This window comes from Hyperoodon ampullatus (genome assembly GCF_949752795.1).
Source record: "Hyperoodon ampullatus genome assembly, chromosome: 20".
Taxonomy (NCBI): domain Eukaryota; kingdom Metazoa; phylum Chordata; class Mammalia; order Artiodactyla; family Ziphiidae; genus Hyperoodon; species Hyperoodon ampullatus.
This window is the reverse complement of record NC_136933.1, coordinates 24224412-24237229: the sequence shown is the minus strand read 5'-3', so window position 1 is coordinate 24237229 and position 12818 is coordinate 24224412. Positions and strand designations below refer to the sequence as shown.

General features: G+C 40.6%; 1 protein-coding gene across 1 annotated transcript in view; it reads right to left on the bottom strand.

Annotated features, from left to right (window-relative positions):
• ENPP6 (ectonucleotide pyrophosphatase/phosphodiesterase 6) overlaps positions 1–12818 on the bottom strand; it is a gene marked incomplete at both ends in the record, with an annotated part of 93928 nt that overhangs the window by 22659 nt on the left and 58451 nt on the right. The window contains one exon of the mRNA XM_079726545.1: positions 4458–4569. Within this exon, the coding sequence (XP_079582671.1) occupies positions 4458–4569 (112 nt within the window). The remainder of the gene's footprint in view (positions 1–4457; positions 4570–12818) is intronic.

Here is a 12818-nt window from a genome sequence, read left to right as displayed (position 1 = left end):
GACAGTTCTGACAACTCCCCTCACCACCGGCTGTCACCAGAAGCTCAGCGAAAAGAGAAGCAATCATTCAAAAAAACGTCTCCTCGGATACGGAGGGTGGGAGGGAGACGCAGGAGGGAGGAGATATGGGGATATAAGTACATGTAGAGCTGATTCACTTTGTTATACAGCAGAAACTAACACACCATTGTAAAGCAATTATACTCCCGTAAAGATGTTAAAAAAAAAAAAGTCTCCTCCATTATTGCTGGTCTTCGAGGAAGCCTCTAAATAAAACACTAGACTGTAGGTTTCACTGACCCGCAAGAATAAGAACAAGCTTTACCAGGCAACCTTGTAGGAGGCAGACGGGTTTGTGTTTGTGTTCAGGGCCTGACGTCTCTGGGGACCCAGGAAGGGTCAGCTCCAGGGTGGGCACAGGGTGAATTCTAGCACTGACCACACTTTCTGCATCCCAGAAAAACGCCCCCCTCGGCCAGAGTACTGGTGGTAAAAATCCAACTATTTAACCCTCCGTGCGAAGCTGAGACTGAGTGGGAACTAGTGACAAAGCTGGAGTAGGAGGCTGAGGGAATCAGGGGTTGGGGGAGAAAACACCGTGCGATGTGCCCCCTCCTCCACGCAGCACACAGCTTCCCACTGTGACTGCCCTGCCCACGACGTCCCCCAAAGCACCTGAACAGAGCAACGATGCTGATGACGGTGATGGTGCGGGTAGCGGTAACAGCATCGGACAAAAGAGGAAGCAGTGGAAAAGGAATGAAGGCTAACTCCTTTGTTTGGACTTTAAGGGTTAATAACTAATCCTCTTGGCAGACTGCCTTATTTCTCTTGAAAAACTCTATTTAAACAAACACACAAGTGAGGCGGCCTGGTCTCTCCTGGTGTGGTCTCCCCCGACACTTGGAATGAGAGAACGTGTATCCCCAGCGCCTGTGGCGCCTTGGGCCTTGCAATCCACAGAAGAGGAAAAGGAACCTCACAGAAGTTCCAGAGCGTGGTTTGCACAACCCCGCCCATCCTTCGGTCTCAGGAAGATGGTGCTTCTTCCAGGAAGCATCCCTGATGCCCAGGCTCAGTCGGGTGGCCCTCCTGGCCACTCCCACGGCTTTCCTGGTTCATCTCTGGGTTGTGATTTTTCACACTGTGCTGTAATTGCCCATTTATGTGTCCTTCCCTTCCCTCTGAATTGCGGGGGTTTTCACCCTGGGATGCATTCATTCTCCATTGTGTCTCAGCTCAGCCTAGGATCTGGCATACAGTAGGAGCTCTGTAACTGTCAGCTGAAGGTATAATGATAGTAAGTGCTCAATAAATGATAGTTATGCTAGGTCGGGCACTATGTTGAGGGCTTTGCATACATTATCATAATTCATCCTCAGAGCAACCCTATCAGGCAGGAATACATTAAACAGAGAGTTCGGTACCGTTGTCCACATCACACAGCTCATGAGAAGCGGAGCCAGTGCTGAGCCCCAGGTGGCGCTCCAACACCCTGACCCAGATACTCTGAGAGAACGCAACAGCCCACACCCATGGGGAAACATTCTGCTAAACCCAAATGACCACATGGAAGTGGTTCTTATTCTGCTATAAGAATCCCACCAACCCCAAGAAAGTGGGGCATGAGACAAGGCAAAGGCAGCAGGGAAACTGAGTCACTTTCATTTCTCGGCATGAGCTCCATGTCTGCGGCTTGGATGTGCCTCCAAATTCTGGATCTGAGATGAAAAGTGTCCCTAGAGAAAAGCACTTGCAGATTTTGCAGATGAGGAAATAGGCCAAAAAGGATTCTAGGCCTCACAGACCTCTGAGACACGGCTAGGACTGGAAATGTGAACTTCCACATCCAAGGTCAGAACGCTTGACTCCACCAGCCCGGGCTTTTGAATGTCCACACCGACTCCATTCACTACACGGGGATCGGTTCCAGAGGATGTTCAGCCTGGCGTCTTCCATCACCATGGTCATACTTGCCAAGAGGGCACAACACCTTTTAATGATGCTGTGATGTTCTTGTACCCTGAGGTGTACTTCATTCACAGTTTGGAGGATATACTGGTTTCCAGTTAAGGGAAATTGCTAGTCAAGTGTTCTTTTCTCTTTTTAGAACAAAACAGACTGGCCCTTCTTTTTTTGTGTGTGTGTTACGCGGGCCTCTCACTGTTGTGGCCTCTCCCGTTGCGGAGCACAGGCTCCAGACGCGCAGGCTCAGCGGCCATGGCTCACGGGCCCAGCCGCTCCGCGGCATGTGGGATCTTCCCGGCGGAAGGGAAGCAGCAGGCGGACTCTCAACCACTGCGCCACCAGGGAAGCCCAGAATGGCCCCTCTTTAACAAATGCCATGTCCACCATCCTCCACGATGGGCATTGGGGTAAGTTATTGTTTGGTTGTTTCTCACAAATATTATCATCATTCATACTCGCTAGTATGAATGACTAATACAAATGCCCCCTGCATCTACAGACAGCAGAGAACAAAAAGTCACTAAGGGTTCCACACGTGTGCAGGCAGTAGGGAAAAGTTCTAACTTGGGAGTGGCATTTTCATACATATCCCTAAACTCTTCTGAGGCCCATGTTCATTACACTGATGGACTGATGGTATTTCTGCCACCACGTTTGAAGATAATGGAACTTTCCACAAAATCATGCCCTCGGATATGTCTCCGCATTTAGCTGCCTTTTGTATTTGTGCCTGTAGCATCCCAGATGTGCTGGTTCACACAGAACATCCTATGTTTAGGTGTGTACACTTCCAGGGTGGGGCTTGTATGTGGGAAAAATTTCACAAGGTTTACTGGTTGCACTAAAGCTCAATGAAATGCTTTCAGGTCACTACATTTTAGACACTTCACCTTAATACAGCAGCCACTGGGCTGGTTTCTTTAAGGCTATTTGCCATAGTCATAAATCTCCATGTGATCAGAAAGCTAACAAGTCTCACAGATTTACCTGATGGCTCTGTGTCAGGAAGCTGTCAACCCCAGATGCCAGGAAAACTGGAATTGCGATGGTTGACATTCGGGGATTTATACATATGCCTTTTGTGAAAGACCTCTATGTTGGAGCTCATTGATTCATGAGGGACCTGAGTCTTCAAGGGCTAAGAGCTCTTGCCTGTTGGAGTTTAGCTGACAAATTCTTGGTGGCCAGCTGTTTTCCACATGGATCTGGTCTCCATCACTGGTCAGCTCATTTGTAATGGAGCGGTTGGGTGAGGAGTGATGGGTGGAAACGCCTGCAGATCTGTTATTGGCCATTTATAGCTTTCAGCCCAGGAACCATGCCAGAAGGACATGTGGCCATCAGCCCAATTACCTGAGAGCTGCAAGGGGCCCCCAACCCTGGATTTCAGGGACACTCAGGTCTCCCATTACCTTAGGATCCTGTCCAGATTTCTTTTCAATGTAAAGAGTTCAGAATGTCACATCCATTTTCCTTACTGAAGTGGGTTGGAGAGAAATAGGGAGAGAGAAATGGAAGTAGTTTAAAGGAATGGTTGAAGTTGCTGTGCATTAAAAAAAAAATTGAGGGACTTCCCTGGTGGCACAGTGGTTAAGAATCTGCCTGCCAGTGCAGGGGACACGGGTTTGAGCTCTGGTCCGGGAAGATCCCACATGCCACAGAGCAACTAAGCCTGTGTGCCACAACTACTGAGGCTGCAATCTAGAGCCCGCGAGCCACAACTACTGAACCCGTGTGCCACAACTACTGAAGCCTGCATGCCTAGAGCCTATGCTCCACAACAAGAGAAGCCACCGAAATGAGAAGCCTGTGCACCGCAACAAAGAGTAGCCCCCTCTCGCCACAACTAGAGAAAGCCCGCAGGCAGCAATGAAGACCCAACCCAGCCAAAAATAAATAAATAAATACTTTTTTTTTTTATTGAAAACTTAGAAATAAGTCAGTTTCCCTGACACACTCTTGTGTGCTATTCAGACCATTACTGATTTCTGTATTTTTCAAACTGGGTGTGATAGTTCCATGTGGAAGAGAAAAAAAAAAAAGGTTCTATGTACTAATATGCTAATAGGCTTTGTACATTTCCACGAAGATGGCAGAGTAGGCAATTTTTCCAAACTTATTCCACCAAAGATCTTCCTTCTTTTGTCAAAAACTTATATCTTCGGAGAGTCAGGCATTCACTATATCATGATTAGAGAAACGCTGACATTCACACTGCTTCTCTATTTTCCATCAACACAAAGAAGAAAGTCCTAAACCCCTGGGGACTTCCTTGCTCTCAATTCAACGTTTCCAAAGGGTGCCCCTACCTAAAATTACTCAACGCACAATCATCCTCTACTAGAGGGTAGCAATCACCGTGTGAGAGGCTCACTACCTCTCTGAGACATATTTCACCTATACCAAGCCTTCTTAATCCACTTTAGCATTCATTATTGGTCCCGGAAACAGGAAGAACAGCGGCATGGCTAAGAATTTGGGACACTTACTTGAAGAAGTCAAGAGCATCGCTGACTGCATTGGCAAAATTGATATCCGTTGGGACATTTTTATATTCTAGGCAGTAAGTAGGTCTGACACCAAGAATCTCAACCTCACAGCCTAAGAAGGAAAAAGATGGTAAATGGTTACTTTCTTCAATAATCAAGGTAGGGTCATGAGCCTATTTTAGGAAGCAAATACCATTAGTCAAAACAAAAAATTTTGTTCCTTTTCATGAAATAAAAGAATGTATTATTGATAAGTGGTGTATTTAACTCTAATTTTGTTTAACTGGAACAGAGGCTCTTAAATGTCATTCCTATACAGCACTGGTGTCTCATGACAGGGACTAGCAAAGATTGGTTAATGGTTGTCTTTCCCAATTTGAAACAACAGTAACAAAAATTAATTAGTACACAGAATGTCTCAATTAAAACTTTTTTCTATAGATTTTTTATAACTGCTAATTCTTCTAGTGCATCTTTGCCTATTCTAGAACCAAGTATGAGGTAATATCTGATTAGCCTGAGAATAAGAAAATAAAGACGTCACTAGTCTAACTGGACTCAGAAGTACTGCACTGATGGGCAAGTCTAAAAATCACTGAGTTAAAGCAAGGATCCTGAGCCAGGCCCTTACCTCTCCCAAAATGAAGTAAAAGAATGAAAGGTATTCAGATGTTAGGAGCTGCTGTGGCCTCAGCTTTTCTGCCCCAGACCCCTGAACAAGTTGAAATGGTTGCCCCGAGGAAGAGACATCCAACCTCATTATCAGAAAATAGGGCAGGAGAGGAATGTGCCAGCCTCATTTTGTTAGTTGGGTGTATTTATTGGGCACCTACTATGAACTAGTCACTATGTTCAGACATAGTGTCTCCATCCTGTGGCATCCCAGAATCTAGCCTAGTAGGAGGAGGATGCCGTGCAAACAGTGTAACAGTTGAAGTCTAAAGTGAAGTGCACATTTACTGGGTGGTGAGGGAACTCAGAAGAGGCACATTTAATGCAGATATTATTTCCTTCTGGAAGCTTTCCTCAAATCCCCATGTTGGGCTCAGTCTTACAGACTGTGTCTGGCCCATGCGTTGGGGTTAGAAGTGGGAAGAAAGGGACGTCCAAGCAAAGAGAGCAGCGGAAGCAGAAGTTCAAAGTGAGAAACAATAAGGTGTGTGTGTAGAACAGCAAGCGCGGTAACGTTCCCAGGCAAGGGGGTCTGGAGACCAGATGGGGAGCTTTCTTGTAGCCCAGAGAAAATGATTCCCACTTACACTTGGTATGATCCTTAGGAATCCTATAAAATAGCTGATGGTGCCTTCATTTTACACAGGAGGAACTGAGTCGAAAAGGTGAAGCGACTTCCCCATTGTCTCAGGGCAATAATGAGGAAGGGCTAACATTTGAATCTAGTTTTATCTGACTCCAAGACTTTAGGTATTCTTTTAAAACAGTATCTGACGAATTCAGACATGCAAGGACAGACATTATGGACATTAAGGACAGACAGACAGTTTTCCATACTATTAAGATTTACTCAAGCTAATCGAGAAATAAGTCAAAATAAAAGAACCCAAGAATGAATAAGATAGGGTTTTAAAATAAATAGCAGTAAATGATGAAATCACAAAATATAGTTAAGTATTAGTAATATTAATGTAGTTATGTGAAAATATTTTATTGAAAAATAAGGTGCATATTTTTAAAAAATGTTTAATGTAATAACCTGGATCTAAAGTTCCCAATTATTTAAACAAAAATGAAAGGAAAAGCATTTTCATAGTTGTTGGAGGGAAGGGATGGTCAATATATAGTGTTCATTCTAGACATTGATTTAAAAGTTTGGAATATACAGAAGAAAGTTGTATGCATAACTTCCAAATCACTAAAGGAAGAAAAAGAGGCATACAAAATTAATCAAATATCAAAGTACATGAAAAGAAAAAAAAAAAGGAAATATCTAGGAAGCACTAATATTGAAAGCATAATAAAAGAGAAAATCAAGTATATTCGTTTCAAAATAAATGTGAATGGGTTACACGCTACAAGAATGTCAACATGAAGTAACTATAAACGATTTTTTTAATTTACAGGTTAAGTAAAATGACACAGCAAGGTTAGATATAAAAGAATAGACCAAATAAACTCCCCCAAAAGTAAACCAAAAAATCAGCTCTATCAATAGTATTCAAGTTGATTATGGTCTCAAAACCCTGAAACAGCTACAAATCCACATTAACAGTTTAGAATGTAAATGAGTATTTATATATCATAAATATACACAAATATACATAATTGTTATTAAAGAATTCTTATAAGAATGGAATTGTTATAAAAACACAAAAGTTGGAAAAACTGATCGTATCCTCATCCACAAAGAAAATCTCATTAACTTCCAAAAAAGTAGAAATTATATAGCACAATGCATATTATCTGACCACAGGTAATAAAAATATAAATTGATTATAACAGTTAACTAAAAATAAATCCAACTCCTTATAAATAAAAAAGAAGGGCTTCCCTGGTGGCGCAGTGGTTGAGAGTCCGCCTGCCGATGCGGGGGACATCGGTTCGTGCCCCAGTCCGGGAAGATCCCACATGCTGCGGAGCGGCTGGGCCCGTGAGCCATGGCCGCTGAGCCTGCGCGTCTGGAGCCCGTGCTCCGCAATGGGAGAGGCCACAACAGTGAGAGGCCCACGTAATGCAAAAAAAAAAAAAAAGAAAGAAAACCTTTATGAAACGATGTAAAGAGGAAATGAAAACTTCACTGACAGGCTAGTTATTAACAGTGAAAATTCTACATTTTAAAACTTCATGGGGGGACTTCCCTGGAGGTCCAGTGGTAAAGAATCTGCCTTACAGTGCAGGAGACGCAGGTTCAACCCCTGGTCAGGGAGCTAAGATCCCGCATGCTGCGGGGCAACTAAGCCCGCGTGCCACAACTACTGAGCTCACACGCCTCAACTAGAACCTGCACGCCACAACTACAGAACCCACGCGCCCTGGAGCCCGTGAGCCACAACTAGAGAAGAGAAAACCCATACGCCACAACTAGAGAGAAGCCCGGGCACCACAACGAAAGATCCCACATGCCTCAACGAAGATCCTGCGTGCTGCAACTAAGACCATATGCAGCCAAAAATAAATTAAATAAATAAATAAATAATAAATAAATCTTAAAAAAAAAAACTTCATGGGACACATTTTCATTTAGGTCTGAAGCAAATCAGGGGCGCTGCCATCACCACTATAATCTGTTACTGTTATAGAATTTCTTATCAAGGCAATTAACAACAAACAGAAATTTTAAATGAGTGCTGGAAATCAGGAGGCATGCATGAGTGTTCCTCTCTGGGAACATTTTTAAAAAATTTTTGTCTGTAACCCTTGGCAAAATACTCATTTTGTTTCATGACACAGTACAGAACACACACTCTCACAGAAGAAACAGAAATTTCACTAAAATATGAGCAAAGCATGCTAATACTTTATTCTATTCTGTTTTATGTGGGTTTTTAAAACACTGGTTAACAATCCACAAATTGATGTCACTGTCCGTTATGAATCAAGATCAGTGTTTGAAAAACACCAGTATGAGGCACACAGCCAGGAGTGGGTTTCTGGGTCACTCTCCTCCAGAGTGGCAATGTTTGGCAATATTTATATAAATTTTATTGTATACATTCTTTTCCTTGAAAACCACTTCAGAGAACATATTCTAAGAAAATAAATTTGTATATACAAGCCCCTTTATTACAATATTATTTAGAATATAAAATTAAGAAGCAATTTAAACATTTGGTAATAAAGGTATGGTTAAATTACAGCACATCCAAATAATGAAATACCATGCAGGCATATAAAATTATTATGCCTTTTGTATTTACTGCCATACTATTTTAAGTGAAAAAAGGCTAGTAAGTAGTTTGTGAAGGATGATCTCATTTTTGTAAATATTTAAAGCATATTTAGGGCTTCCCTGGTGGAGCAGTGGTGAAGAATCTGCCTGCCAATGCAGGGGACATGGGTTCGAGCCCTGGTCCGGGAAGATCCCACATGCCATGGAGCAACTAAGCCCATGCGCCACAACTACTGAGCCTGCACTCTAGAGCCCGAGAGCCACAACTACTGAAGCCCACGTGCCACAACTACTGAAGCCCGCGTGCCTAGAGCCGGTGCTCCGCAGCAAGAGAAACCACCGCGATGAGAAGCCCACACACTGCAACGAAGAGTAGTCCCCGCTCATTGCAACTAGAGAAAGCCTGCGTGCAGCAATGAAGACCCAATGCAGACAAAAATAAATAAATACATACATACATTTATTTTTTTTTTAAATCATATTTATGTCTAAGAAAGAGTGGAAGTGAATATAACAAAATATAAGATGCTAAAATTTGTGTGGCTGCCTTGGTAGACTTTTTTGGGCTAAACTGAAGCCATTCTGAACTTCTTTCTTCCTTTCCATCCCTTACTAAAGAAAGAGGAAAGCTTTCTCATCTGCCCAGGGTCCCTTGTGAGTAGGAATGGTCATGTGACTCACTACTGGCATTGAGATCTGCTGAGATGCTTAGAGTGGGAGGCTTTGCTTTGATATGAAAAAATTAACATGAGTTGCTAGCACCACCTCTTTTCTTCTTTTGCAGTTTGGAATGTAGGTTGTAAGGACATGATTCCTGGACCGGCAGCAACCATTCTGAAACCATGAGTCAACAAGCATGAAGGGAAAAAGTTAATATGATAATATAGAGCAGAAGGATCGAAAGAGCCTAGGTTTTTAAAATGACATTGTTAAACAGCTGAACTACATAAAGTACATACTTCTTATGTGATACAAATAAATTCCTATATGTTTAGTCACTGTTGGCCAGGTTTTCTCAAACTTGCAGTAGATAGTTCATAGTTATGAACTGATACAGAAGTATCATAGTTGACTTTTATATTCTTATTATTGTTTATCGAATTGCACTAACTTTCCTAAAATAAGTATCTGTTATTTTTGTAATAAGAAACCAAAAACATATTTTTAGTGATAACTTCCAACTTCCTTCTAATATACCCATTAAGACACAAAAGTTCTATTGTATGAATATCCAGTTTTTAAAAATTATGAGTAATGCTGATATAAACATTCTTGTACATGTTCTTTGATGTACTTAGGTATGCATTTCTGTTGTAATATGTGTAGGAGTAGAATTGCCAGATTTGGGGTGTGCATATGTTCACCTTTATTAGATAATGCCAAATAGGCTTTCAAAGTTGCTATATTAATTTGCTCCTCCTGGCACTATATGAGACTTTGTTACTCCACCCTTGTCATCACTTGGATGTATAACTATTAATTTCCATTTAAGAATGACTTTACTTGCATCCCACAATCCAAATATCCATAGTTACTTCTTCTTTGAACCATGAGTTATTTAGAAGTCTCTGGTTATTTTCCAAATATATAGAATTGAAATTTTTCTTTTTATTATTGATTATACTTTAATTACACTGTAGTCGGAGAACACATTCTGTATGGTTTCATACAGTTCCAATTTGTTGAGAAATGCTTTATGGCTAAAATATGGTCATTTTTGACAAATGTTCCATGTGTACTTGAGAATAATGTGTATTTAGTGGTAGTTGGGTACAGTGTTCTAGTAATATCAATTAGGTAAATATGTTAATTATGCTTCATAAATTTTCTGTATCCTATTTTTTTATTTTCTTATATTATCAGTTACTGAGAAAGATGTCTTAAAACTTATTATCATTGTGAATTTACCCATTTCTCCTTTTGGTTTTATCAATATTTGCTTTATTTATTTTGAGATTGTGTAATTAGGAGCATGAAAATTTAGAATTATTACAACTTCTTGGTAGACTGAACTTTATATCAATGTGAACTGTCTTTCTTTACCTTAAAAATAGTCTAAGCTTAGAGTCTGCACCGACTGATGTTATAGCTGCACCGGCTCTCCTTTGGTGAGTGTGTGCTATGTCTTTTAAAAATGCTATTACTTTCAACTTTTCTGCATACTTACGTTTAATGTACATCTTTTATAAGCAGCATATATTAGTTTTTGCTTTTATCCAGTCTGATAGTTGTTTTAAATGTGAATTTCTATTAAAGTTTAACATAGATACATACAAAGTGAATAAATGGTAAGTGTACTGTTCATCCTGACAAAGTAAATGCAGCTGTGTAGCCAGCACCCAGATCAGGAAACAGAACATAACCTTCACATACAGGCACCTTCTCATGCCCCATTTTAGTCACTGTTCTTCCAAGTGTAAACACTATTCTAACACTGTAGATTAGTTTTACCTGCTTTTGAACTTTATATAAATAGACTCATTCAGATTAATTGGAGCATTTAATGAAATATTAGTAAAAAAAATAAACGTTTACTTGCAAAGTACTTAAAGAAATTTTTATGTTTAAATCAGCCACCTAAATACATGTCTTGTATTCATTACACATTTGACAGTTTTTCTCTCCTTTCTTAATTCCTTTTGGATTATGTATGTATGATTATTATTGCTCCTTTTCCTCTCCTCTATTACCTTGCTATTTGTATATTTTAATTAATCTCTTTCTGGAATAGTGCCCTAGAGATGATTTTTTAAAATTGAAATATTGGTCAATCGAAATCTAATATAAATTTGCACTCCCACAACTTCCCAGGCAATGCAAAAACATTTAAACACTTTAACTTTGAATTTTACATTTCTCCTACCTCTGTGCTTCTGTTGTCATGTATTTCCATTCCATATGGGTTTTTAATCTAAACATTATTATTACTACTATTATTATTAATTTAGTTTTTCCTACACATTTACCCTTTCTGTGGCTCTTCATCCCTTCCTCCATCTCTGGGCTTCCATTTGTGATAATTTTCCTTCCACCTTAAGAATTTAGCATTTCCTCCACTCTAAATGTGCTGACAATAAATTCTCTCAGTGTTCTGTCTATAGAAAAAGTCATTATTTTGCCTTCCTTTTAAAAAATTTTTTTATTTATTTGGCTACGCTGGGTCTCAGTTGTGGCACGCAGGATCTATTTCCCTGACCAGGGATTGAACCCAGGCCCCCTGCATTGGGAGCACGGAGTCTTAACCACTGAACCACCTGGGAAGTCCCTTACCTTCATTTTTGAGGGGTATTTTCACTGGATATAGAACTGATCATTATTTTTCTTTTATCATTTGGGGATATCATTCTATTGTCTTTCTGGATTCCAGTATTTCTGTTGGAAAGTCAGCTGTCAGTCTTATCACTGCTTCTCTGAACAATTTTCTACTGCTGCTTTTAAGTTTTTCTCATTTCTGTGGTATCAGCAGTTCTGAAATTCATGGGTTTCACAGCACTTCTTGAGTCTATGATTTGATATTTCTTGTCTGTTTCAGAAAGTTCTCAAACTTTATCTCTCAAATATTACTTGTGTCTCATCTTCTCTCTCTAATCCTTCTGTGGCCTTTTCACTATGTCCCATATGTCTCGAACATTCTTTTCTGCCTTTTTCATCTTTTTGCCTATTTAAGCTGGAGAGCTGTCTTCAGTTATAGAGCTCACTTTTTAAAAAAGATTCTAGTTTACTAGTGCAGGTCTCCATTTTGTCATTTAGTTCTTTCATCATAGCTCTCTTTAAAGTCATATCGGTATCTGGACCAGTGGGTGTAAGTCTACTGTCTACTGCTTTTCTCTTGATTTTTCAGTCAAGACTTGTTTATTTCTCCTGAGTTTCCAGTCAGACCTTTTTTCCCATATTCTGGTTATTTTTTATAACTGAATGCTGCATATGGTATACAAAAAATTGTAGATATCATTTGACACTCCATATGTTGTTATCTTTTTCTAGAGAGCCCTGGCTTTTGCTTATGAAGGGCACCTAGGCTATAGGCAGACCATCTTAACCCAGAGTGGATTTAGTCAGGGATAAAGATGACTCGAAGCTCAGCTTGGGCTTTATGAAGGCTTCAGTCCTCCAGAGGGTTTCACCCCTAGTTTACTTCTAGCTCCTTCTTACTCCAAGGGCATTGTCCTTTATTGTCCCAACTGAAAGTCTAGGATGTTTACTAGATCTCTTCTGTTTGGTGGCCTGTGAACTCCACAATTTTTGTCATTTCCCCCATCCTGTGATTCTGTCAAAACCTCAGTTCAGTTTCTTAGTCTCTCAGCTGCTGCTTCTGCGATCAGTGTTTAAATGAAGGGGAGACATGGTGCCAATTTCCAGATACACCTTGTTCTCTAGGTCTTAGTCTGTCTCTGATCCATCACACTGTGTGCGCGTGCACGCGCACACGCACACACACACACACACACAGAGTCCAGCAGCGTTTTCAGTTGTTGCTGGCAAGAACAGTTGTTTCAAAGTAGCTTTGCCTGTCATTG